At 36.5% G+C, this 24562-nt stretch overlaps 1 protein-coding gene across 2 annotated transcripts; it reads left to right on the top strand.

Moving 5' to 3' along the window:
* The first annotated feature begins 8536 nt into the window (after positions 1-8536).
* On the top strand, positions 8537-20896 carry LOC126712837 (sister chromatid cohesion protein PDS5 homolog C). Of its 2 annotated transcripts, none has more exons than XM_050412326.1 (14): positions 8537-8864; positions 11662-11865; positions 11984-12165; positions 13615-13741; positions 13819-14016; positions 14579-14626; positions 16077-17003; positions 17091-17198; positions 18075-18139; positions 18734-18785; positions 19019-19105; positions 19192-19235; positions 19767-19841; positions 19906-20896. In XM_050412326.1, exons 1-14 carry the CDS (start codon positions 8763-8765, stop codon positions 20501-20503), a joined length of 2817 nt encoding a protein of 938 aa, XP_050268283.1. In that variant the 5' UTR covers positions 8537-8762; the 3' UTR covers positions 20504-20896. The 2 variants fall into 2 exon arrangements, with proteins under 2 accessions (XP_050268283.1, XP_050268284.1); XM_050412327.1 differs by having other exon boundaries at positions 8543-8864; positions 19918-20896.
* The last annotated feature ends 3666 nt before the right edge of the window (positions 20897-24562 follow it).

The following is a 24562-nucleotide window of genomic DNA, read 5'->3' as shown; positions in this document are numbered from 1 at the left end:
AATACCTTGGTTCTATCCAAAACTTGATATTTAAGTAGTTGGTTTCCCCATAGGTTTGAGTCCGAGGACCATGCAATATCTTGGTTCTGTCCAAAACTTGATATTTAAGTAGTTGGGGGAATTAACCCCTCGGCTATGGCGTGGGACCTTGGTTTAGGGGGATTAGCTCCTCGGCCAAGCCCCTAGAACCATCCGTGCGGCTGACGCTACGAAGCACAGCCCCTAGTGAAGAAACGTAGCCCCTAGTGGAACTTTACGCTAGAACACTACATCCGGCTGTTGGAAATGATGTAAGGGATTGTCTCAACCCACCACCTGTGCCAAGACACATGCCTTCCCCACAGACGGCGCCAATTGTAAGGACACACTTTGTAACGACCCAAAATGATATTGGGTTCGTACGTAAAAAGGCCCAAACAATATCACTTATAGAGCGTGGGTTTGAAAGGTTAGGTCTTGGTTACCGGGCGGTAGTTCGGGTTGGCTCTGTGCTATTCTTATTCTCCTTGCTTATAGGACGCCATGGCTGGGAGGACGGGTTGTCCCCCCCCTCTCTCACACTGCCTCTCTTATCCTTTTATACGGGCATTTATCCTCTCACCAGCGTCCACGTATAAGCTCAATTTCCTAGGACTTAAGATTTGTCCTGTCAACCCATACCTAGAGTGGTTGTGGGTGGTTGTAAAAGCTGAAGAATATGGCTCTGTCAGGTGCAGAGTATTGAATGGCAGTAATGGCAGCTTTCCCTTTATCCTTGGTCGTCATACTATCCAGCGTCTCCTTCTTTATTGACATAGATATTTTAGATTTTTTCCAAACTGTTCCTATACCGTTTTTGCCCTTTCTTCCAGGGGGACCTCGGATATGCCGAGGACAGAATCATCCTTGGCTGTGTCTCAAAACTATTTGGACTTTTATTACCCATCCTCGGCTCAGGCCTTGGGCCCCAATGTAAAAATGGGCCAGGGCCACAAATTATTGGGCCCCATAATAGCCCCTCAAAATCCTGCTGTCCGACCTCTTGGTCGGAGAGGAGGGTTTTGGTGATGCCAAGCTTTTATTACGGTTCGTTTAGCTCTGCCCTTCATTAATGTTGGTGTCTCTTCATTTGCTTAGGAAATGCGTCGGGTTACGAGACATTCTTCTGGATTTACACACGATGCGCTTCCGTCGTTTCAATGTATGAGACGCGTCTTTAATAAATTGCCTTTACGAGGCCAATCAAATCTGACAATTACAGATGACATTGGGGAGTTGAACAGACGCTACCTTACTTGCAGATCTTCTTGGAGATATGTACAGATTAAATGCCACTGAATTCACCTTCCATATAAGAAGCTAAACGAGAGGGTATCCCCTTCACGTAAAGACTCTTTAACCTTCCTAAAGCCTCAACCTTCAAGCTGTGCTCTAAGTCTTCTTTATCAGCATAGCCACAGCTTATAGTGTGGCACATTTGAAATAGAAGTAGGGATGAAAAGATCATATCATTCTCAGAAGTGTTCTGTCCCTCCGAAGCTTAAGATGGCTCGGTCAGGACAGGGATGGCAGAGACTCAAGATACCTCTCACCCTCCCTTCAGCCAAAATCCGAAGCAGGGGCTCGTTGCGTCAAACTTTTGGTGCGACTGAGCTAGGGTCACCCATTATCAGTACCAGCCGCTCTCTTATAAGCATAGCTAACATGGCACCAGCGTGTTAGGAGTCAGGACTGACGCAGGGACATAGTATCCCTGCTTCTTCCTCTCTTCCTTCACTGGTGCCTCCTTTTGCCTCCCCTTCTTCTTCTTTCCCATCACCAGATCCATCCTGGTGCTTTTCCTTCTTCCTCTTCTTCTCCTCTTCCACCAAGGGAGGTCCTCCTCTCAATATGGGTGTTACTGGGGCAGAATTTGGAAAGACTTTGAAGCATAGCTTAAAAAGACTTCTGGCTGTTTGTTCGTCTTGTTGTTCTTTGTTTTGTTTTTATTTTTATTCTTTTTGTAATTCGTTTTCTATATAGGCTTGTTTAAGCCCTTCATTGTACGCTGTAGTACCTCTTTATATTAATAAAAGTCATCATTGCTTTATTTCGTATATTCTACCTCTTCTTTTTGAAATGGTTATACTGTGAATAGACGTACTACCATATGACTTCTTTTATTTTTACATTCCGAACGATGCTTAGGGTCGAAATCCCAGTTAATAAAAAGACCTTGCTCTGTGCTTATTGAAACTATCTGGCATAATAATGTCGATTTTAACAAATGCTACTTAGGGAAGAAACCCTTACTAAGAAAAAAGAAAAATATATTATGATGAACTTATTAGAGCTGTTTGGCATAATAATGCCGACCTGAGAAAACAATACTTAGGGCCGAAATCCCTTATCAAGAAAAAAGATGTTATTACGAACTTATTGGAGCTATCATGTACAATAAGACCGACCTGAAAATGGGTTGTATACCCCAAACTTGAACGAGATGATAGCCGAATGCTCGGTGCCGTGTAAGAAGTAATCATCCGAGGATATATAACCCAAAATGAACAGCCCCTGCATGTCGCTGAGAAATAAGGCGTTTCGCCATCTGCCTAATGACCTTCATAGCCTTAGCCTTTTCTGGTATCTGGTCCAAGGACTGAGTAACTTAGAATTTTTCTTAAGTAGCTGACTTTTCCACAGGTTTGAGTCCGAGGACCATGCAATACCTTGGTTCTATCCAAAACTTGATATTTTAAGTAGTTGGTTTCCCCATAGGTTTGAGTCCGAGGACCTTGGTTCTGTCTAAAACTTGATTTTTTAAGTAGTTGGTTTCCCCATAGGTTTGAGTCCGAGGACCATGCAATACCTTGGTTCTGTCCAAAACTTGATTTTTTAAGTAGTTGGTTTCCCCATAGGTTTGAGTCCGAGGACCATGCAATACCTTGGTTCTGTCCAAAACTTGATTTTGTAAGTAGTTGGTTTCCCCATAGGTTTGAGTCCGAGGACCATGCAATACCTTGGTTCTGTCCAAAACTTGATTTTTTAAGTAGTTGGTTTCCCCATAGGTTTGAGTCCGAGGACCATGCAATACCTTGGTTCTGTCCAAAACTTGATTTTGTAAGTAGTTGGTTTCCCCATAGGTTTGAGTCCGAGGACCATGCAATACCTTGGTTCTGTCCAAAACTTGATTTTTTAAGTAGTTGTTTTCCCTATAGGTTTGAGTCTGAGGACCATGCAATACCTTGGTTCTGTCCAAAACTTGATATTTAAGTAGTTGGTTTCCCCATAGGTTTGCATCCGAGGACCATGCAATACCTTGGTTTTGTCCAAAACTTGATTTTTTAAGTAGTTGGTTTCCCCATACGTTTGAGTCCGAGGACCATGCTATACCTTGGTTCTGTCCAAAACTTGATTTTGTAAGTAGTTGGTTTCCCCATAGGTTTGAGTCTAAGGACCATGCAATACCTTGGTTCTGTCCAAAACTTGATTTTTTAAGTTGTTGGTTTCCCCATAGGTTTGAGTCCGAAGACCATGCAATATCTTGGTTCTGTCCAAAACTTGATTTTTTAAGTAGTTGGTTTCCCCATAGGTTTGAGTTCAAGGACCATGCAATACCTTGGTTCTGTCCAAAACTTGATTTTGTAAGTAGTTGGTTTCCCCATAGGTTTGAGTTCGAGGACCATGCAATACCTTGGTTCTGTCCAAAACTTGATATTTAAGTAGTCGGTTTCCCCATAGGTTTGAGTCCGAGGACCATGCAATGCCTTGGTTCTGTCCAAAACTTGATTTTTTAAGTAGTTGGTTTCCCCATAGGTTTGAGTCCGAGGACCATGCAATACCTTGGTTCTGTCCAAAACTTGATTTTTTAAGTAGTTGGTTTCCCCATAGGTTTGAGTCCGAGGACCATGCAATACCTTGGTTCTGTTCAAAACTTGATTTTTTAAGTAGTTGGTTTCCCCTTAGGTTTGAGTCCGAGGACCATGCAATACCTTGGTTCTGTCCAAAACTTGATTTTGTAAGTAGTTGGTTTCCCCATAGGTTTGAGTCCGAGGACCATGCAATACCTTGGTTCTGTTCAAAACTTGGTTTTTTAATTAGTTGGTTTCCCCATAGGTTTGAGTCCGAGGACCATGCAATACCTTGGTTCTGTCCAAAACTTGATATTTAAGTAGTTGGTTTCCCCATAGGTTTGAGTTCGAGGACCATGCAATACCTTGGTTCTGTCCAAAACTTGATATTTAAGTAGTTGGGGGAATTAACCCCTCGGCTATGGCGTGGGACCTTGGTTTAGGGGGATTAGCTCCTCGGCCAAGCCCCTAGAACCATCCGTGCGGCTGACGCTACGAAGCGCAGCCCCTAGTGAAGAAACGTAGCCCCTAGTGGAACTTTACGCTAGAACACTACCTCCGGCTGTTGGAAATGATGTAAGGGATTGTCTCAACCCACCACCTGTGCCAAGACACATGCCTTCCCCACAGACGGCGCCAATTGTAAGGACGCAATTTGTAACGACTCAAAATGATATTGGGTTCGTACGTAAAAAGGCCCAAACAATATCACTTATAGAGCGTAGGTTTGAAAGGCTAGGTCTTGGTTACCGGGCGATAGTTCGGGTTGGCTCTGGTCAGCAAATCTCATCTGGAGAGTCTGGGGAGCTCTATGCTCTTCTTATTCTCCTTGCTTCTAGGACGCCATGGTTGGGAGGACAGGTTGTCCCCTCCCCCTCTCTCACACTGCCTCTCTTATCCTTTTATACGGGCATTTATCCTCTCACCAGCGTCCACGTATAAGCTCAATTTCCTAAGACTTAAGTCTTGTCCTGTCAACCCATACCTAGAGTGGTTGGGGGTGGTTGCAAAAGCTGAAGAGTATGGCTCTATCAGGTGCAGAGTATTGAATGGCAGTAATGACAGCTTTCCCTTTGTCCTTGGTCGTCATACTATCCAGTGTCTCCTTCTCTATTGACATAGATATTTTAGATTTTTTCCAAACTGTTTCTATACCGTTTTTGCCCTTTCTTCCAGGGGGACCTCGGATATGCCGAGGACAGAATCATCCTCGGCTGTGTCTCAAAACTATTTGGACTTTTATTACCCATCCTCGGCTATACCCTTCCTCGGCTCGGGCCTTGGGCCCCAATGTAAAAATGGGTCAGGGCCACAAATTATTGGGCCCCACAGTAATATTATCATAAAATTATTTAATTTCATTCCCTCCATGTTGCACATAAATAAGATTACTTACATTCCATTCATTTTCATTCATTTCTATTCCTTTATTTTAAAACATTCAATCAAGGTTACTTAATTTCATTCCATTCCATTCCATTCTTTTCCATTCCTTTCCCTTACTTAAATACATTCCATTTCATTCCCTTATGATCATTCCATTCCATTCCATTCCCTTGTGAACTCCCAAGCGGAATTAGATGTTTTAAAATAAACAAGTGAAAATGAATGAAAATGAATGGAATGTAAGTAATCTTGTTTGAAAGCAATATGAAGGGAATAGAATGAAATCATTTTATGACAATATTATTGTGGGGCCTAATAATTTATGACCCTGGCCCATTTTTACATTGGGGTCCAAGGCCCGAGCCGAGGAAGGGTATAGCCGAGGATGGGTAATAAAAGTCAAAATAGTTTTGAGATACAGTTGAGGATGATTCTGTTCTCGGCATATCCGAGGTCCCCCTGAAAGAAAGGGCAAAAACGGTATAGGAACAGTTTGGAAAAAATCTAAAATATCTATGTCAATAGAGAAGGAGACACTGGATAGTATGACGACCAAGGACAAAGGGAAAACTGTCATTACTGCCATTCAATACTCTGCACTTGACAGAGCCATACTCTTCAGCTTTTGCAACCACCCCCAACCACTCTAGGTATGAGTTGACAGGACAAGTCTTAAGTCCTAGGAAATTGAGCTTATACGTGGACGCTGGTGAGAGGATAAATGCCCGTATAAAAGGATAAGAGAGGCAGTGTGAGAGAGAGGGGGGGACAACCCGTCGTCTCAGCCATGGCGTCCTAGAAGCAAGGAGAATAAGAAGAGCATAGAGCTCCCCAGACTCCCCGGATGAGATTTACTTACCAGAGCCAACCCGAATTTCCGCCCGGTAATCAAGACCTAGCCTTTCAAACCCACACTCTATAAGTGATATTGTTTGGGCCTTTTTACGTGCGAACCCAATATCATTTTGGGTCGTTACAAATCGTGTCCTTACAATTACTATTAGACTCCTATTTTAAAATAAAAAATTGAATATACAGGGGTATTTTGGGAGTTTTAGTAAAAAAATCATTACATCTAATTTCATTCCCTCTAATTCCTCGCAATTTAGGGGGGAATAAAAATTTGAGGTTTTAAGGAATAAAGAGGAATGAGTGTTCTCTCTTACCCATTCTATTTCCTCCTATTTAAACTCCCAAATAAGAGAATATGCTTTCCATTATCTCTATTAAAACTCCTAACTAAGGGAAGGGAAGAATATTCCAAAATGATTATTTTCATTCATTTCCATTCCATTTTATTCCCTCCTCCCAAGCGGAGCCTAAGAGAAAAATAACTTCTAATCATCATTGGTACATTCATTAGTTTTACCTTCCAAATAAGATCTTATATCCAATACGGAAACATCCTTAAATAAGACAACTTATATTATAATCAAGATACCTGAATCTTGAATTACATTTATCATGATTTCAAAAAGGATAAAAAAACATTTATCATGAGAAAATTTTAAATATTAAGGGACTGTGTCCTTTCCTTTGTAAATAAATTTGTAGAATTAGATTCTCTTTAAAATGAAAATATAGTCTATTGACATACATGCGGTGGTTGTAGAATAATATATATTATTTTATTATTTTTTCCTACCTCTCTTTATTTATTTATGACTTTCTTTCGTTATCTCTTAGTTTATATTATTTTATTAGGTTATATGTAAAAATAAGAATTGAAATGTCGGATATATTGTTAAATAAGTTAGTAAAATAAATAAAGAAATTTTTTAGAATGTAAACTATGTATTTTTCAGAACTCTAGGCATATTATAATTAAATTTTTTTTGAAAAAAAAAGCTTCCATAAAAAAAAAGAAAAAGAAAAAGCTAACCTCATTAAAATATGGATTCCCATACCAAGTTTTAAAGACGCATCACTGCATTTCCTTGGTGCGGTGGTCACTCCATAAGTATAAGTGCTTTTGGAGTGTGGGGGTAAGGGCCGGGGTTCAAGTCTCTAGGAGGGAACTTCACATACATATACACTTAGATTAGGTTAGAGTAAAATTCAATCTTGTATAAAAAAAGAGAAAAAAAAAAGATGCAATTTACTTGTTGCATTTATTACAAATCATACACAAATTTAACTAATTATTAAAAAAAATTCAATTAGTACTGGTTTATAAAGTTATGTACAGGCGTGCAATAAAGTGGCACGCTATGAGATCTAGGGGTCTATAGTACAATTGTCAAACAATATGACATACATGCTTATAAATTACATAATCATAAAAGCTATTTACTTTTTTCAGCAAAAAGTTTATCTATCAAAATTCTCATTTATTTATAAGGTTTTTTTTTTTAATGTCCATTAAGCCAAAAAAAAAAAAAAAGAGAGTGTGTTTTTAAAATTTGTCAATGTCCGAGGTTTGTAAGAAAATAAAAATCCCAATCACATGTTTTTTGTCCTGAGGTAAGCATTTGAATTAATTTGTTAGTAGAGGACTTACTAGTGGAGTGGATAATGTATAAAAGCATTGTGAAACGTGACACAACACCTAATACGTTTACCACCCATTTATTTCGAGATACCAAAACAAAATTCCTCTCATCCTGTACACACACACACAAAGAAAAAGAAAAAATAGTCTCAAAAGCAAATACAGGAAATATTAGGTCCATAATATTTTTGCTATACACAAAGACACACCACAACTCTACTTAAAAGACATAATTTTCTCTCTCTTGTGTGTGTTTGTTTCTCAAAAAAAAAAAAAATTTTTACCATATCAAATTTTAGCCTCTTAAGCTGTTACTTATAATGACTTGTCATATTAAAATTTGTAGTAAAAATATTACTAAGGTAGCACTTCTCATACTACAATTTTCAAATCCGACAAAAAAATAATGTCATTAGAATAATTTGTAGTCGCACAGGTCAGTAAAAGTCAGTAAATTATGAAATTAGGTAAGAAAGGTGTAATTAGAATAATTCCTAAAAAAAAAAAATTCCATCCAACGGTCCAAAATCCAACCCAAAGTGGACCCCCCCTCAAAGTGGTGAAAAAATCCAAAGGCGGATCTGAAACCCCGAATTTAACTCAAATTCACAATACCCGCGGAATCCGAGCCAAGCTTCGCTGGATTCCCCTTTTAAAGCGCTCCCAATAAAAAAAAAAAAAAAAAAAAAAATTAGCCATACTAGACCACATCACCAAGTCCAAGACACAACCAAAATATAATAAATAAAATCTTATTTTATAAATCTACTGAGCACCCAGTATTTACATCAGATATTTTTAATTTTTTTCTCGTGCGAGTTTTATTTTTTTTTTCTTCGAATCCTCACTCACTCGCTCTCTCTCTCTCTCTCTCAAAAAAAAAAAAAGAAAAAAAAAAAAGAAAAAGAAAAAAAAAACCCTAATTTTGTTTCAATCTTTGAGAATCGGAAATTTTCTTCAATTTCTGACTCTCTGTCTTCGATTATTTTTTTTGGGGTTTTAGGGTTTTCAATGGTGTGAAATTGACGGTGAATTAGTGAGATTTGAAAGGATCTAGGGTTACGAAGAGACTAGCAATGGCTTCCTCGGATGGAGAGCTCGAAGAGCAGCTTCTTCAAGCTGGGAATAAGCTTGTCGACCCTCCTTCTTCTGTCGACGAACTCCTCTCTCTTCTCGATGTAAAAGCCCTAATCTTTTGTTCAAATTTCGTTACCTCTCTAGGTTTTTTTGTTTTGTTTGTTTGTTTCTTGTTTTCTATTTCGTGGATGTGATTTTTAGTCTATTTGCTGAAATGGGTTTGTCATATTGAGGGCTTTGGTGGTTTTTGTGATCTGTGTTGCTTGCTTTGCTCGTGTTTGTTTTTTTGTTTTCTTCCTGCTTGTTTGGTTTATACTATTAGGCTTACTTCATGGTTTCATTGTGTTACATACTTGAATTACACATGAATGGTTGGAATTTGAAATCTGCCAATGCAGTTTAACCAATTGTTGATGCTAAACTGTTGTGTTTTTGTGTGGCTGTTACGTCCATGCTTGACAATCCATTGAATGAGGAATTGTATTTAATCTTAGCGTGTAGATTGAGTCTGCGAGCCTTTTTTGTTAGTTATATATGCAGATATGCGCGCCTCTTTTTGGTAGCTGTGGGGAAATGATTTGTATTTGACATTAAACACATTACCATGTTAGTATTAAGTTCAGGGGATTGTTGGGAATGAGCTATAATTAAGATTGGTTTGTATTTTTCATATAGTTAAGGAAACACAAATGAATTTGGTTATCAGTATTGATTGAAAAGATTTTTTTAAAACTGGTAGTATTATTATTATCTTTTTTTGGCAGTACAACTAATAAAATCAAATTGGGTACTGATAAAAATTTTGAGCTCGTTAAAGTTCATTGTTGCTGTTATAACTTGAGAGAGAGGACATTTCAATTGGAACTCTGCATTCCCTCCTGGTTTTGCGCCGTAAATTTGGAAAGAAAATAATGGAAAGGGCATAATAGATTTATTTATTTTATTTATAAACTTCGCCAAAGAAGGGACTTGGATAAGCATGACATTTTAATAACTGAACTTTTGTTTCTTTCCATTTCTACCAGATTTTTTTGGTCAAATCACGGTTGTAAACATGAGTTAACACATTTCTTCTTCCTGCTTAAATATTTTATATTTTATTTTTTGCTTTCTAAAAATCAATGATATATACAGGGGTTATTTATTTTCCTTTTAATATCTTCAGTGTTGTTTGTGCGCTTGTAGAAACATCAAATTCTCCATATCCTGGTTGGTATTGCAGTATAATCAAATATTTTAAGGGCCTTTTTTTATATGTTTGTAAAACTAATATTATAGTATTTCTTTCCTTAGTTGAAAGTGGCAAATCCCTATTTTTGGTCATTACATGCGGTTTATGTTTGGGGCATAAAAGGCAATCATCAATGCCTGTATTATATTGGATTTGTTCCAAGTGGGCCCAACAATGCATTCCTTAACTATCACACCATGACTCACATAAGTTCAATTTCCAAAACTTGGAGTGTCTGACCCACGAAGGTGTGGGCTGATCGGTCAAGGTAGCATACAAATCCCACTCCAACTTGGGTGCCCTGGTTCAATCACCCACAATACACCCTCACTTACCCAATACTTGTGGTTTGCAGGCGGTTGCAGGTATCCGGGGTTTACAGTCTACTCTCCAGTAGTGGGTCCTAGGGGTCCTGCCTTGTCAAAAACCACCTTGTTAAAAAAAAAATTGGAATGTCTGCAATTTGACATGTTTTAAAACTTTTCTTTTCTTTCCGACTCTGTAATGAGTTTGGTAGATGTGCATTTTCAATATCTACCTTAACAATGTTAAACAAACATGCTTCATTCTAACTAAGCTTTGGATAATTCACGAATATTCAAGCACCAGTTCTTGATGTGGATTTGTATAAAACATTGCTATTTATAGTCAAAAATCACGATTTTTTTTTTTTTTTAAATGTTGAAAACTATGTTAGGAAGGAAATTTATGAGGACTTTTTGGAAAAATTTCAGAATTAGATAATTTCTGAACCAGCTTGTTGGGAGAAAGGGATTTGTTGATTATGCAATGCCTTTTCCATATTTTTGCTTGGTTTATATAATGTTATGGTGAGTACCAATAAAAAAAATTGATAACGCTTTTGTGAGACTTTTATTTTTAGATAACGTAGGGGAACCGTTCTAAATAGGAGCCCTTTGGACTTGCCTTTAGCCAGTAAAACCTATGGGCAACTGACCCCATTTGCCAAAACCATGCAGGGGCATTCACCCTTGATGGGCTAAGCAATTTATGTTCATGCCCAGGAGTAGCTTTAGTGAGATATTTGAAGTTAAAAAATTAGTTTTTATTTTTTGGGTCAAATTATTTGATTTACTAGAGCTGTTGTTTTTGTTTACTACTAGTCAATTTTAAGTTGAGTTTGTTTAACATACAGTCTCTTCTGTTTTTGTTCTGTTTTTATTTTATTTACTGAGTAATACTTAGAATTTTATTCCTCAAAAGGGGGGCAGGATGGTATCCCTCTCCATCTACATGTTCCTTCAATAAATGAGCAGGATGTTCTGAGATGGGGATAGCTCCCACCTATTACAAGAAATAGGCCACTGTGCAACAGAGTGAGCAGGCATCAAAATTCAAATGTTATCTAAAAATATGAGATGCTTGCCAACAAAGGAATTTAGACAAAAACCCTTTTTGTTTTGCTTCGTTAATGCTAAAGCATCTTCTTTTTGCAAATATTTCTATATGATTGTGCAACTGTTGAGCTGTGAAAATTTTGAGTGTCAATTTTATACAACGTCCACTAGGCCAGGGTTAGGGTTAAGTTGTTATCTTGGTTTTTTTAATTGTGAGAGGTTGAAAGTAGCAGAAGTGGCTACCTTACTTGTTTTGATGGTGGTTGCATTAGCATAATCTTGTTTTTTCTTTGTTCCTTGTGATTTTAGCGAGTAGAGAATTGTCTATCAAAAGTGGAACAATCTCCTACCAAATCAATGCAGAGCGCACTTTCTCCATCACTGAAAGCATTAGTTGCTGATCAACTCTTTAGGCATTCAAATGTTGATGTGAAGGTTGCGGTTGCCTCTTGCATAAGTGAGATAACAAGGATAACTGCACCTGATGCTCCTTATGATGATGATCAAATGAAGGTACCTTAAACTTGTTGGTCTGGACGTTGTAAGGGAACTCATAAGTCAAGTGGCTGTCTTTATTCCTAAAATTATTCATCAAATATTTATTATTATTTGTCTGTTTAATGTTATGCAGGAGGTCTTTCAATTGATTGTATCTTCATTTGAAAATCTATCTGACAAGTCCAGTCGGTCATATACAAAGCGGACCTCGATTCTTGAAACTGTTGCTAAGGTCAGGTCATGTGTGGTAATGTTGGACCTTGAATGTGATGCGCTGATCCTTGAGATGTTCCAGAATTTCCTCAAGTCAATAAGGTATGAACTATTATTTTCCACTTGTGTCGCTCTGTCTCAAGGATGTCTTCTCATTGATAGATCTCTGTAGTATGTTTTTTTCCTTGTGTAGTCCAAGTATCTATTCAATACCTTTGGATTTGTGAAATGGTACATGTACATTACTGATGCTCTGGACACAAGATATCCGAAATTGGTAACAGCTCTAAGTGAGAGTGTAATTTTTTTTTTTTTTTGATAAATAAGTGAGTGTAGTTCTTAACCTTATTGTAAGGCATTATTATCTTTCAAATATGAATGGCTTCTTAAATGGTCCCATTGGACACTAAACAACAACCTTATGCCTGTGTTTTGTGGTTTGATTATTGAAAACTTGAAATTACACTTGCATTGTCTTGAAGGACATAGTAGTTCCTGTGACAAATATGCTAATGGCCTAAACTGTCATTTGGTAATTTGTGGCTGAAGCCCGTGAGAACTATTTTTCCACTAAAGGTTTGTGAGCATGACAGGATAATTTTTTGAATTGTTTAGCAATTTATTGCTAGGGATTCCAGGGATTGTTTTAGCTATTGTATTAAAGTGGAAGTGAAAGTTAGTAGTGCTTTTTTTAAATTTAAAAATATTTTACTTTGTTAAAAGGAACCAAAGACAAATGAAAAGGCATAATGCAAATGCTGTTGAGATTGATGTTTTAGTTCAGGTAGAGATGAATAACATACCTGGCTAAAAAATAAATACATAACTAACAAAACTTGAGAAAAAGATGGAAATTTGAGAAAGAATGTGGTTAAGGTGTTATACCCAGATTTAACACTTATAATATAGTGTTGTTGATATGAAGTGGTTGAGATTTAAGCTTTTTTTTCCTGCCTTGTGTACAATTCATAATGCGTTCATTTAGTTATGCCAATTAGCTATAGCTCCACTGGCACCTCGTCCTCCCATAATAATGGGATGGCGGGTGAGGTTGTGGGCTCCAAACTCATTGCATTAATGTGTAACTTAGCAAGAAAAAGAAATGCATTCATTTAGCTATTTGTGTCCTTTAGATTGGGATGGAATTTTGGGAATATAAAAGATTTACATTGTGGAAATGGCTTTAACATGGCAATTCTATTGCATGACTTGAAGTTAAACTTACTTTTATAAGTTTATGTACTTTTCTGAGTTTTTGCTTCTCCCTGTGTTTCTTCCTCCTTAGGATGTATTTTGTTATTTTGAGAGCTTCAAAGTTATTAATTTTTGATTGAGAGGTGTCTGCATCAACTTCATGCACTTCTCCTTTTCACACTGTCAACCCCCATCTTTTTTGCAGATTGGGTGATTTAGTATTTTCCAGTTTGAGTTTCCTGTTTCAATATCTATTGTTGTTACATTTGATAAGTCGTTGCTACCGCCCATAAAAACCTTGTGGTATAATTCTTCAAATTTGTAATAAATTTGTGATGTTTCATCTTGTTTTGTCAGGGACTATCACCCAGAGAATGTGTTTTCATCTATGGAGACAATTATGAACCTTGTTTTAGAAGAAAGTGAAGATATTTCTCTAGAGCTACTCACCCCCATCTTAACTAATGTCAAAACAGATAATGAGGTTATAGATACACTCGACTGACAATATGCTTCTCCCCTTCTCAATTATATCAATTTGGTGACATCCTCGCTTTGCAGGAAGTTCTACCTGTTGCTCGGAAGTTGGCGGAGAGAGTGCTTGAAAGCTCTGGTACCAAGCTTAAGCCTTACCTGATTCAAGCAGTGCAGACCTTGGGAATATCTTTTGATGATTATAGTAAAGTTGTTGCTTCAATATGCCAAGAGACTTCTGGTGATGTTGAACAGAATGAAGACCGTGGAGCTGGCATTGATATGGTAATCTTGTTATTAGTCTCAAGATAGATAAATTTACAATTTTTGCTTTCTTTCATGACTGAAAGAACTTGTTGATTTGGTGCTTTCTATAGCCATCAATGTCCCTGCACCTGTTGTGTACCCTCCTTTGCCTCATGGCATTTCACCTAAATCTGGTTACTGCTCTATGACAACACTGTTGCCATTATACCGTCTTTCTGTCACTTTGTCCACCAATCATCTTCTCTTCTCCTGGAAACTGTGTTCCTTATGGCCAGTTTGGATTGAGGGGGAGTAGAGTAGAAACTCCATCCAAACTGTGGCCGTTAATTACTAAAAAATGAACAAATTTAGTTTGCTTATGAAATATTTCCTTATACAATAGTATGCTATTTTTGGATTGCCTTGCTAGTTTAATGAGATCCTGTGTCTATTGTTTACAAGTTTCATGTGGTGATTTCTTACTTTCAAACTGGCTATGTTGTCATTGGTTGTTGCTAACCATAGTTTACTGGTGTTATAATTTGCCCGTGTGCTGTGACTTTAATCATGATGAGTGAATTTGTGTGTTTATATGGTACAGGCTGATGAGAGCAAGTCAGTGAGGGCATCTTTGGATGAGGCAGCTCAGGTATGATATTTGTTCTTCCACTTCTTTTATATTTTGCTTTGATTTTTTCTAGGTTGCACGGACACGCCATTTTTGGCGTCATGTCGGTGTCGGACACGTGCTGGACACCGGAACGGGTACGATTCTCCGGATTCCGGTGTCCGGCGAGTGTCCTCTTTTTTTTTTTTTTTTTTTTTTTTTTTTTTTTTTTTTTTTTTTTTTTTTTTCGACGCGGCTCCGACGTGTCCGACATGCCAGCAGTGAAGAAAAAAAAAAAATGAAAATCACAGATTTTGAGTTCTGAGAAGTCATTTTGAGAAACCCACCTCTCAAGTTCTCAACCCACCCTCCCTCTGACCTCTGCCGCTGCCCTCTGTCCCTCGCCGGAGCTAGATCGGGTCGATCGGCGAGCTCCATAGACGTCGAGTGACGCTGTGCCCTGTCCCTTCCGGCGATCTCTCTCTCTCTCTCTCTCGGTGTGGACAACAGGTCCGACCTCCTCTCTCTTGGTTTTTTTTTTTTTTTTTTTTTTTTTTCCCGGATATTAATTTTGGTGACGCCGATCTCTGCCGGCTTTGTCCTTCCCGCGACACTTGATCTCCACCGGCCTTCTCCCTCTTTCTCTCGGTGCTGTGTTCTTTCTCCCTCTCTTTCTTCTATTTTCTCTGATGTGATAAATGTGTAACTGTGAAGTAAATGGAATAACGCGTCTCAAATTTTTTTTTTTTTTAAAGAACGGTTGAAGTTGAGTAATCAATTGGGTGTGAATATATAAATTTTTTTTTTGAAATTTAATTTATAAGTGGATAAAGTAATTTGAAAACTAATAGGGGAGTGACTCTATTTTTTAGGCAATGTTTTAGTGGGAGTTAGAGTTATATTTTTACCGGATTGTCCTTTAGTTTTGTCTCTACTTAAACATAAGAGTGTAGAGGCATTTTTGAACAAAAAAAATAAAGAATCCAAACAGGGAAAACCCTTTAAATAATAGTATAGATAACGCGCTTTTTTTTTTTAATCCCACTCACAGTTAATGTATTTCTTTACTCAGCCTTTTGTTTTGCCTTATAAATTATAATATATATTATGAATTTAGTGATTTTTTTTTTTTGTGTGTCCTGCTATAATTTTATTTATTTATTAAAGTTAAATATTGTGTATTATTGTACTACTTTAGGTGTTAGTTTACTTATTTGTAGTTTTTACATAATTTAAATTCTAGACATAAACGTATTTTATGTCTAAAAATATTAAAAAATATGCCTAAATATAAAATATAATTAATTATTTAACCGCCGTGTCCCTGCCGTGTCGTGTTCTTATTTTTCAAAAATTGCCGTATCTCCGTGTCCGTGTCCGTGCAACATAGGATTTTTTTACTCTTGTCATTTATTTATAATTGTTCTGCTTCCAAGTAAACTTAAATATTTGAACCTGAGGTGGTCATTTACATTAATGTTCTATTGATCAGGAGGATAAAGAGAAAACAACGGTATTGGGTTCTTCTGAGCAAGTTGATCTTGCTGTTGAGAGATCTCCCAAATCATTAATGAGCAATGGTGTTGCACCGATGGCGGAAGATGACTCTAAGATAGATTCGAATTCCCAAAAGAAGCCAGAGCATGATCATCAAACCGATCAATCCATAAGTATAAATACATCAAGCAATGCTGGACCAGATAGTTTGGACTCTGAGAAGGCAATGGATGCAGAACATAAGCCTGAGCAAAGTACTCAGACAAGAGGAAAAAAATCTAATTCTTCAATCAAATCAACAGAACCTTCTGATAGTTCCCTTATTGATGATGAGTTGGAAAATAAGAAATTACCAGATCATAACAGTCAAAACAAGGATGTGCCCGGTTCACCCGTTGCGGACCCATCTGTTGAGGCTGCTGGGCCATCAGAAAATGAAAAAGAGACTTCTATTAAGCCATCCTCACCCAAGCCTTTGGAGGATGAATCTGGAAATGTTGCCCAATCACCAAGTGGGAGCCTTCCAGATGGTCATTCCAAAAAGGCTGGTGGAAGACAGAAGAAAAAAGAGAGCTTAATTAAGGATGCCACACCATCTGCAGATGATGCTTCCAAAAAGGTTTCCGAAGCCACAAGTGATTCAGAAGTAAAACCAAATAGACGCTCAGGGAAAAAGGTGTCTAGTGAGATTTCCATTGAGAATAAAACTCCGACTGTGGTAGATGCTTCAAAAAAGGGCAGTAGCAGCATTAATGATTCAGAAGAAAAGCCATTGAAGCAGTCAGCTAAGAAGGTGGATGGAAGCAGTAAGATTGGTGCTGGATCCTCTTCAAAGCAGCCGCAGGACAAGAAAAGGCGAGCACGGGGAAAAGGTTTTTCTGAAAAGGATGCAACAAAATCTTCTGCTAAAGATGATGACAAAGTACTTTCTTATTGACTCTTGATTTGTGCTTTTGCTGCTGTGTAATGCTAACAATTTGTGTAGTCCTAACAATATGTTGCTATATAGGAAGTGGTGTCTTCACCGAAGTCAGTCACGAAATCAACTAAAGATGATCGTGACTTGGACACTCCTAAGTCAAATTCCAAGAGGAAGCGTACTTCAGGCAAAGAAAAAGTATGTACTAATCTTGACTCCGTAATGTCATACATGTGCATGCACATTATTTTCAGTTTCAAAATGAAATTTTAACTTGCATAATATATCAAGCTTGTCATTTGAATATATAGAATATCTTCCATAAATCTATAAGTACATTGCATGCTGGTATCTTCTTCTTTTTTTTTTTTTTCCTTATGAGTTGTGGAGAATATGCATGTATGTATGTGTATGTCTGTATAATTATTGTCCAAGTAGGTGCCAAGAGCCTTATAGCTCAACTGGTTGGCATCTCCTGGTGTTTCTAATGGAGACATCTAGGGTTGGAATCCCCCCACCCCCAACTATTGATTATCAAAACATATTATCCAAGTCAGTTGCTGTCCACTTGATGTAAGAATGATATCAATGGATCCTTGTGGACAAAAAGTTTGTATAGGTGTGTGAGTTCTTCTATTGTGATTCCTTTTCTCTTTTGTTAGTTGCTGATACATTCACTTGTTCCAATGGATGTATGGATTCATACTCGCAGAGCATTATTTTGGTGTCTGTGGGATGTCACTATATTCTTGCACAAATATGTAGAATTTGTTGTCTTCTGCATATATTTGATTTGGTAGAATACCTTTCTGTGCATGCAACTAATCTGTTTGTTTGTAGATGTAGACTATCAAAATTATAAATAGAGGCATTGATGGTTGATTTTGGCCTTATAAAAACGATTATGTTACAAACTTTGAGCTAACCTATCTTATGTCTAAATTAGTTTTATTATAATTTCTGTCATTGGGTTCTTTTTAGATTATCCTTGCAATTTTTACATTTAGGATTTTACTTGAAGAATTTTTATTGTGCTTTTTAAATCAAATTCTTATTGAGTGAATACTATTTCAGGTGTCTAAATATGGTGAGAATTTAGTTGGTTCAAGGATTAAAGTTTGGTGGCCAGATGATCAGGCGTAAGTACCATTCTTATGTTCTATATATTCTCAAAAGCTGCTGCTTGAGATCTTCATTAATTGATCTTTTTGAATGCTGTTTTTTTGTGAAGTTGTGATCTTATGTTTTATCTCAATTTTCCTTTCTAAGCCCTCTCTAGATATTTTTGTTCATTGAACTGTCAAATGCTGGGTGTGTTTTTTGGGCGTTTGTTCATGTGTCCCTTGTCCATGTCTTTTTATGTGTCCATTTGTCAACATCCTTTTTCTTTTAAAGCTTATTTGCTTATTGCTTTTTAAAGGTTTACTTCTGCAAAGTATTACTATACGGTATATACGCTGACCAAATTTCAGCAAATCAGCCCAGTGTTCACCCAAATTCACATGAGTGGTATCTTGATAGCTGTTTGAATGGTATTGCATACAAGTTTAAACCTTGAATCTGTATAACCGCATTGTAAATCATGTTTTCCATTGCCTTTTAACTGAGCTGGAGTTCATTTGCTTTTATATTGTTCTCTTGTGATGTTTTAACTTCAATTGGGTAATTCAATATGGTTGTGCAATGGGAATGTTAAGCTTTCTTTTTCTTTTGTTTACTTTGTAACTTTGCAGGTTTTATGAAGGTGTTATTGACTCTTTTGATCCTGCCAGTAAGAAGCATAAGGTCAGATGCTAATTATGCAAGCCAGTTATTATCCTTTTTTTTTTTTCCTTGTGTTGACCTTTTGGTCTCTCGCCCCTTTATATGAAAAATTGGAATGGGTGAGGTTGTAGTATAAGACCCACAAGGTGCATGTCTAATTATCAATAAAGAAAGATGGTTTTTTCTGTAAAATTTTATTCGATGATGACTTTTGTTTTTACTAACATTTATTGTGGTTTGTCATTCTTCTGTAGGTCTCATACAATGATGGTGATGAAGAAATATTATCTCTTAAGACAGAAAGGTTTGAGTTAATTGAAGATGACTCGGGGTCAGATGGGGTGGGTGATTATGTCCATTAATATTTGTTGCTACTTTATACTTTCTTCTTGTGTTCCAGATTGATTCTGATGTGTTATCTTAACAGGAACAAGCAAGTGATCACCCAAGTCCTGATGCTTCCACTGAAACGTATGTTTTGCTTACTTTGCTTTTGAGTTTTGACTTTTTAATCAAGAAAATTGCTGTGATGCTCATGTATCTTGAGATGTTCTAAAGTGAATTCTTCAGTGTCATCTGTACTTGCAATTAAATTTTCAGAGTCCAAAACCAATTTGATCAATTTGTTGGAGTATTTATTTACCTGTCATGGTGATTGTTATGACACCTACATTTCTGTTGTCATTCAGTCATTATTTAGTTTGGGTTAGCATGATGGATTTACTCACAGAATTGTCATTTAGGAAATTGTGTTGGTACGACTTGTTAATTCCCCTTCTGCCTGCTTTGACATGGTGCCACTGATGTATTGCCCTCTCACAGGAGTTTATGAATGGCGTTATCCCTTTTCTCCCCCCACCTCCTTCCTAAATTCATTATTATGTGAATACATCAAAACTACTTTTATATATTCCTGTAAATTTATAAAACTGCGGAAATTTCTTTAAATAATTCCAATTACACTTTCCAATTCTCGGCTTTGTTTTGTTCATTACTTACCAGGCCCTTGAAGAAGAAAGCAAAAAGAAACTCGAATGAGACAACCAAGCAAGGAAAGATGGATGCCTCGCTGAAAAAGTGAGTGATCTTTAATTTAATCTGTCTTTTGGTGTTATTCTTTAGCTGGCTTTTAAGAGTGTAGTTTACTTTCTAGGGGTGGAGGTACTTCCTCTAGCAAATCCAAAGGTACATTGGCAAAATCTGGTCGTAAATCCCATGATGGCATTAAAGTTGATAGCAAGTCCAAAGATGATTCTCACAAGACTGTAAGTAAATCAGAGAATGTCAATAGTGGCAAATCTAAGGATCATACGCCTAGAGGTGGCAGTAGTAAATCAGTTGATGCTGCTCCTAAATCAGCTGGGAAATCCAAGGGCAATGATCCCAATACACCCAAGACTGGCAAAATTAAGGATGATGATACAAGCACAGCCAGAGCTTCCACCAAGTCCAAGCAAGACATTGCAAAGACTGGAAAGTCCAAGCAGGACACGTCCAAGAGTACCTCCATTTCCAAGGGCAAAAGCCCCAAAAGTGGTGGCAAGTCTAGTGCTAATGGTACTGGCAAGGTGAAATCTGGTGGTGGTTCATCAAAGTCAAAAGAGAGTGAGGATGTGAAGGAGAACTCAACTGATTCTGCAAGGCCTGAAAGAACAAAGACGAAGTCGCCAAACTCATCAAAAGCACCAGGGAACTACTCCAAGAGTGGGAAGAAGCGACGGAGGGGAGTTAAAAGTTGATTTGCCTGCTCGTTGCTCTGAAGCTGCCTGGTCTTTTCTCCTACATTAATGTTTGAATCTTCTATCACCATCTTAGCAGCTTTGTTTGATATCTGGTCACCGCAGTTAAGAGCAAGCTTTCAAATTAGGTATTCAACATCATCTTTTGACATAATTCCTGGATTGTGACTAGTTTGTTATCCACAGGTAGTTTAGTTTATAGTCGTTTTAAGGTTCAAGTTAGTTTTGCTCTACATTCTTGTTTTAGATGAAATTTAATACTATTTTGGTGACAGCAGTAGAAAACATTGGTTAGCTTTGTTTAAAAAAATGTTTTTATAGGTAGTGTATTAGAGATTCAACTTGCTGGCCGATTGACAGACCTCTGTTTATGAATTTCCTAGCCTTATTTCATTCTCGAGCTCTCCAGGGGTTTAGATCTCCATTATGTGGGAAATGATTTTCTTTTCTTTCTTTTCTTTGAACGACTTTATCAAATTTTCCATAATGATGTGCAGTTTTTATTATCAATATACTTGTAAAACATGGATCCGAACATATAGATCTAATATTTGGAAATGATTTTTCAGAAAAGAAAAGAAATTAGATAAAGGGTTTTTGCCCAGCAGGACAGAATTCAGATACCACTCCTCCCCACCAAAAAATAAAAATAAAAGCACTCTTTTTTGGGCCTGGAGCGATTCATTGAGTCTATTAAAAAAGCACTATTTAAAAAAAAATCTGTATCGTCAATAATTTGCCTGATGGAAATAAAAGCATTATAGAATATTATTAATTTTGGGAGAACAATATCATCTGCTAGTTACAATGAACCACATCTAGTGTAAAGAATGCAGGCAGAGAATTGTAGTCTTTGATATTTCTAATGGTTCATGTGGATGTTCTTTACCGGAGCTTGAGGTGCCACTAAAACTTAGCCTTAAATTGAAACGAAGCCTATTATATATAGTACAATAGAAAGCTTAAGCCTGTGGAGTGTGGACCGGCTGAAACAGTTCCATTTTAACGGGGACAACATGAACATAGCCTACTAAAAAAAAATCGCCCCCCCCCCCCCCCCAAAAAAAAAAAAAAAAAAAAAACAGTTAAAAATCATCATGTTGAATCTTAAAGGTGAAGTAGTAAGAAGTTAAAAATCATCATATAATCAGAGACAAAACCAAAATAGTATCAGTTTCTGTATAAATATTTTTAGCAACGGTTCATGAAATTTATTTCGAGGGGAAGGAATAGAATCGAAAGACACACTGCCCTAGCAAAATAGTATATTGTGCTGGTTTGTTTAGAATGTGTCAAACATGTATATGTCATCGATTTGTTTCAGTGAACCTGCTTTTTTAATTTTGCTTATTCTAGCTAGATATCAATTTAAGTCCACGTCATTAGGATACAGACAATCCATTTTGCAATTTAACCTAACCACATTTTCTATAGGAAGCTTAATCTAGTGAGAAAATATGACAAACCCGTTGTCTGCTTCGAAGACGTTAAATACTCGCACATTTCCAAGTTAATAAAATTGACTTCTAACAATAAACCCACATCTTGATTTCACATACTTCTGGAGTTTTGATAAGATTCTAAAAAAAAAAGAGAGTTTGGATAAGGATTATATATACAGATACACCTGCTAAGAAGGAATCTAGCATTTCACATACCTCTAAGTTTGGATAAGATTCTAAAAAAAAAAAAAAGAGAGTTTGGATAAGGATTATATATATAGAGTCATAGACACACCTGCTAAGGAGGAATCTAGCAGGTCTCACTGTATTGAAAAATAGCCAAAGTTAATATACTAAGGATTATGTTAATGAGGTTCTCTTGGGGCATTTGTTAATAGACATTTTAAAGAAAATTTTCATACTACTTTCATGAAAAATATAAAAAGCTGTAAAAAAAGGTTAATTATTATTATGATTTTTTTCCATAAAAACTTTCTAAAAATAGTTCTTAAACCAATGTCTTTATGACATCTGTCAACTTTCCCATATACAAAAATCATTTTAATTGAAAGTTGTTTTGACTCCCTAAAAAAGACTAATAGATTGTAATAAAAAAACTCAACCTTAATTAGTGTGTATTAGTACCTGTTAACTGACCATTTGTATAATCATACTTTTGTGAATTTCAATACAAAAAAAAGAGTAAACTTTCAAAATAATAATAATAATAATAATAATAATAGGAACGCATCAATTTATAAATTTATAAGAGGGAAGTAGAGCTTCAAGAACCTATTCCGCTTATACTAAAAACTGATTGATGTTTTGGTTTGATGATAAAGAGCTATCATCAAGAGCAGACGTCATAGGTTGAAATTCTCTTTAAAAAAAAATAAGATCTACATTGTGCACTAAATGAATGCTGTACGCATTTACTTAACAGTATACACCATTCATGCAAATGTATACATTTGCAACAGCAACAGTAAATGTAAACCAACAATTATCAAAATTTCAAATTTACAAGTAGTTTTTCATGGTTCCCGACAGGCACTCCTGCTCTTATTGCGCTTCTATCCCACTACAATCACTTTATCACCATTACTATCACATCATGTTTTTTGCTTTTCCAAATTGTTTTCCAATTAGTGGCAATTACAATGTCCCTATCAACTCAATGTTTACACGTTTTCTTCTGCATCCATCCACTACGAATGCGTAGTGTAGTTATACAAATTCCCAAATTCAAGGGTTGACTTCATTCCTCTAAGCATTTTTCTGCAAAATTCTATAATATTTAAGGGTCAGCATTTTTCACTTTGTTTTGGAAAATTATGGATCATAACTTTTAGATTGCATATTAATTTTTTTATTATTGTTTTAGGCACTGACATATTTCAATGGAAAGGCAGACCATGATATGATTCTATAGCAATAAATTTTTACTTGTTAATTTAGTGAGAACACTGTGTGTTTTCTTTTCATTAATTGGTTGAAAGTTCTAACTTCCGTGATTATTGCTGCAATCCCCACACAACATCTATTTGCCCCCCACTTGGGTAGTTTCACAGAGCTAGTGGATTTTGCTTTATTTTATGTTGGTGGTTGTTGAAACTCAAATTCCAAGTCTTGTTGGATGAACACTACATCTTTGTTCCTATTCTTTATATTTTTTTTAATGGGTCTTTTCCAATACTTTATATTTAGTCAAATGTTGCTGCAAAGTGCAATTTCATGTCATGTATCTTTATAAAATTTGATAATGTGGTTCATGAAGCAAAAGTGACTTTCTTTTGTCATTAACCCAAATGGCATGGGTGCTGAATTAGTTGGAAATCCTGTACCCTTTTCCGCTTTGGAAGTTGGAGATATGGTTCATGCATCAGAGAGTCCTACACACCAAGCCAAGCAATATGCACATTTCTTCTCATGATGCAAATCTTACTAAAATATGGTTTTATTTTCATCAATTGTCAGTGTCAGAAATCACCATGGTTGATGTAATTAACTTGTGGAATTACATATATTTTCAAACACATCATTAATCCATAATGATGCTCCAAGTTTCCAATAAAATAATGGAAAAAGTTAATGAATGCGTGAGATCATTGGTTTATTAATTTTTTATGTGAAAAGACAAAAAAAACAACCATTTTTTTTAATTTTTTTTTATGAGAGTAGTATTAAAACTTTTTAAAAATAATCTATTAACAAATAACTGGAAGTCACCCATTAATAGGACTCTAAAATAACGAGAGAAAGAAAGCAACAATCAATAATAACCTAGAAAAATAAAAAGTTATTATATTTAACATGAGAGTTTAAACTTAAAACCCCTATAAATATTTAAAATAAGAGACTGACACCAATCTACTTTTTTTTTTTTTTTTTTGAGAAACAAACACTCATACACACAAAGGAGAGGGAAAGGAGTTCTAACACAAAACACACTATAACTCCACTCAAAAGCCATTGTAACTTTTAAGGGAGGATAGGGTAAGTTATACTACACACAACACACTCTCTTAAGCAATGTGAGACAATTACCTATTATTCAAAAACAAACACATACACACACATAAGGGAGAGGGAAAGAGGTTCTAACACAAAGCTACAA

The sequence above is a fragment of the Quercus robur genome, chromosome 2 (assembly GCF_932294415.1).
Source record: "Quercus robur chromosome 2, dhQueRobu3.1, whole genome shotgun sequence".
Lineage (NCBI taxonomy): Eukaryota > Viridiplantae > Streptophyta > Magnoliopsida > Fagales > Fagaceae > Quercus > Quercus robur.
The sequence above is the reverse complement of the archived record's forward strand: the minus strand, read 5'-3'. Positions and strand labels throughout refer to the sequence as shown.

Coding starts and splice junctions, on each gene's coding strand:
- LOC126712837 (XM_050412326.1), top strand. CDS start 8,763: ATGGCTTCCTCGGATGGAGAGCTCGAAGAGCAGCTTCTTCAAGCTGGG. Junction 13,742..13,818: donor ATGTCAAAACAGATAATGAG/GTTATAGATACA, acceptor CTCGCTTTGCAG/GAAGTTCTACCTGTTGCTCG. Junction 14,627..16,076: donor CTTTGGATGAGGCAGCTCAG/GTATGATATTTG, acceptor TCTATTGATCAG/GAGGATAAAGAGAAAACAAC.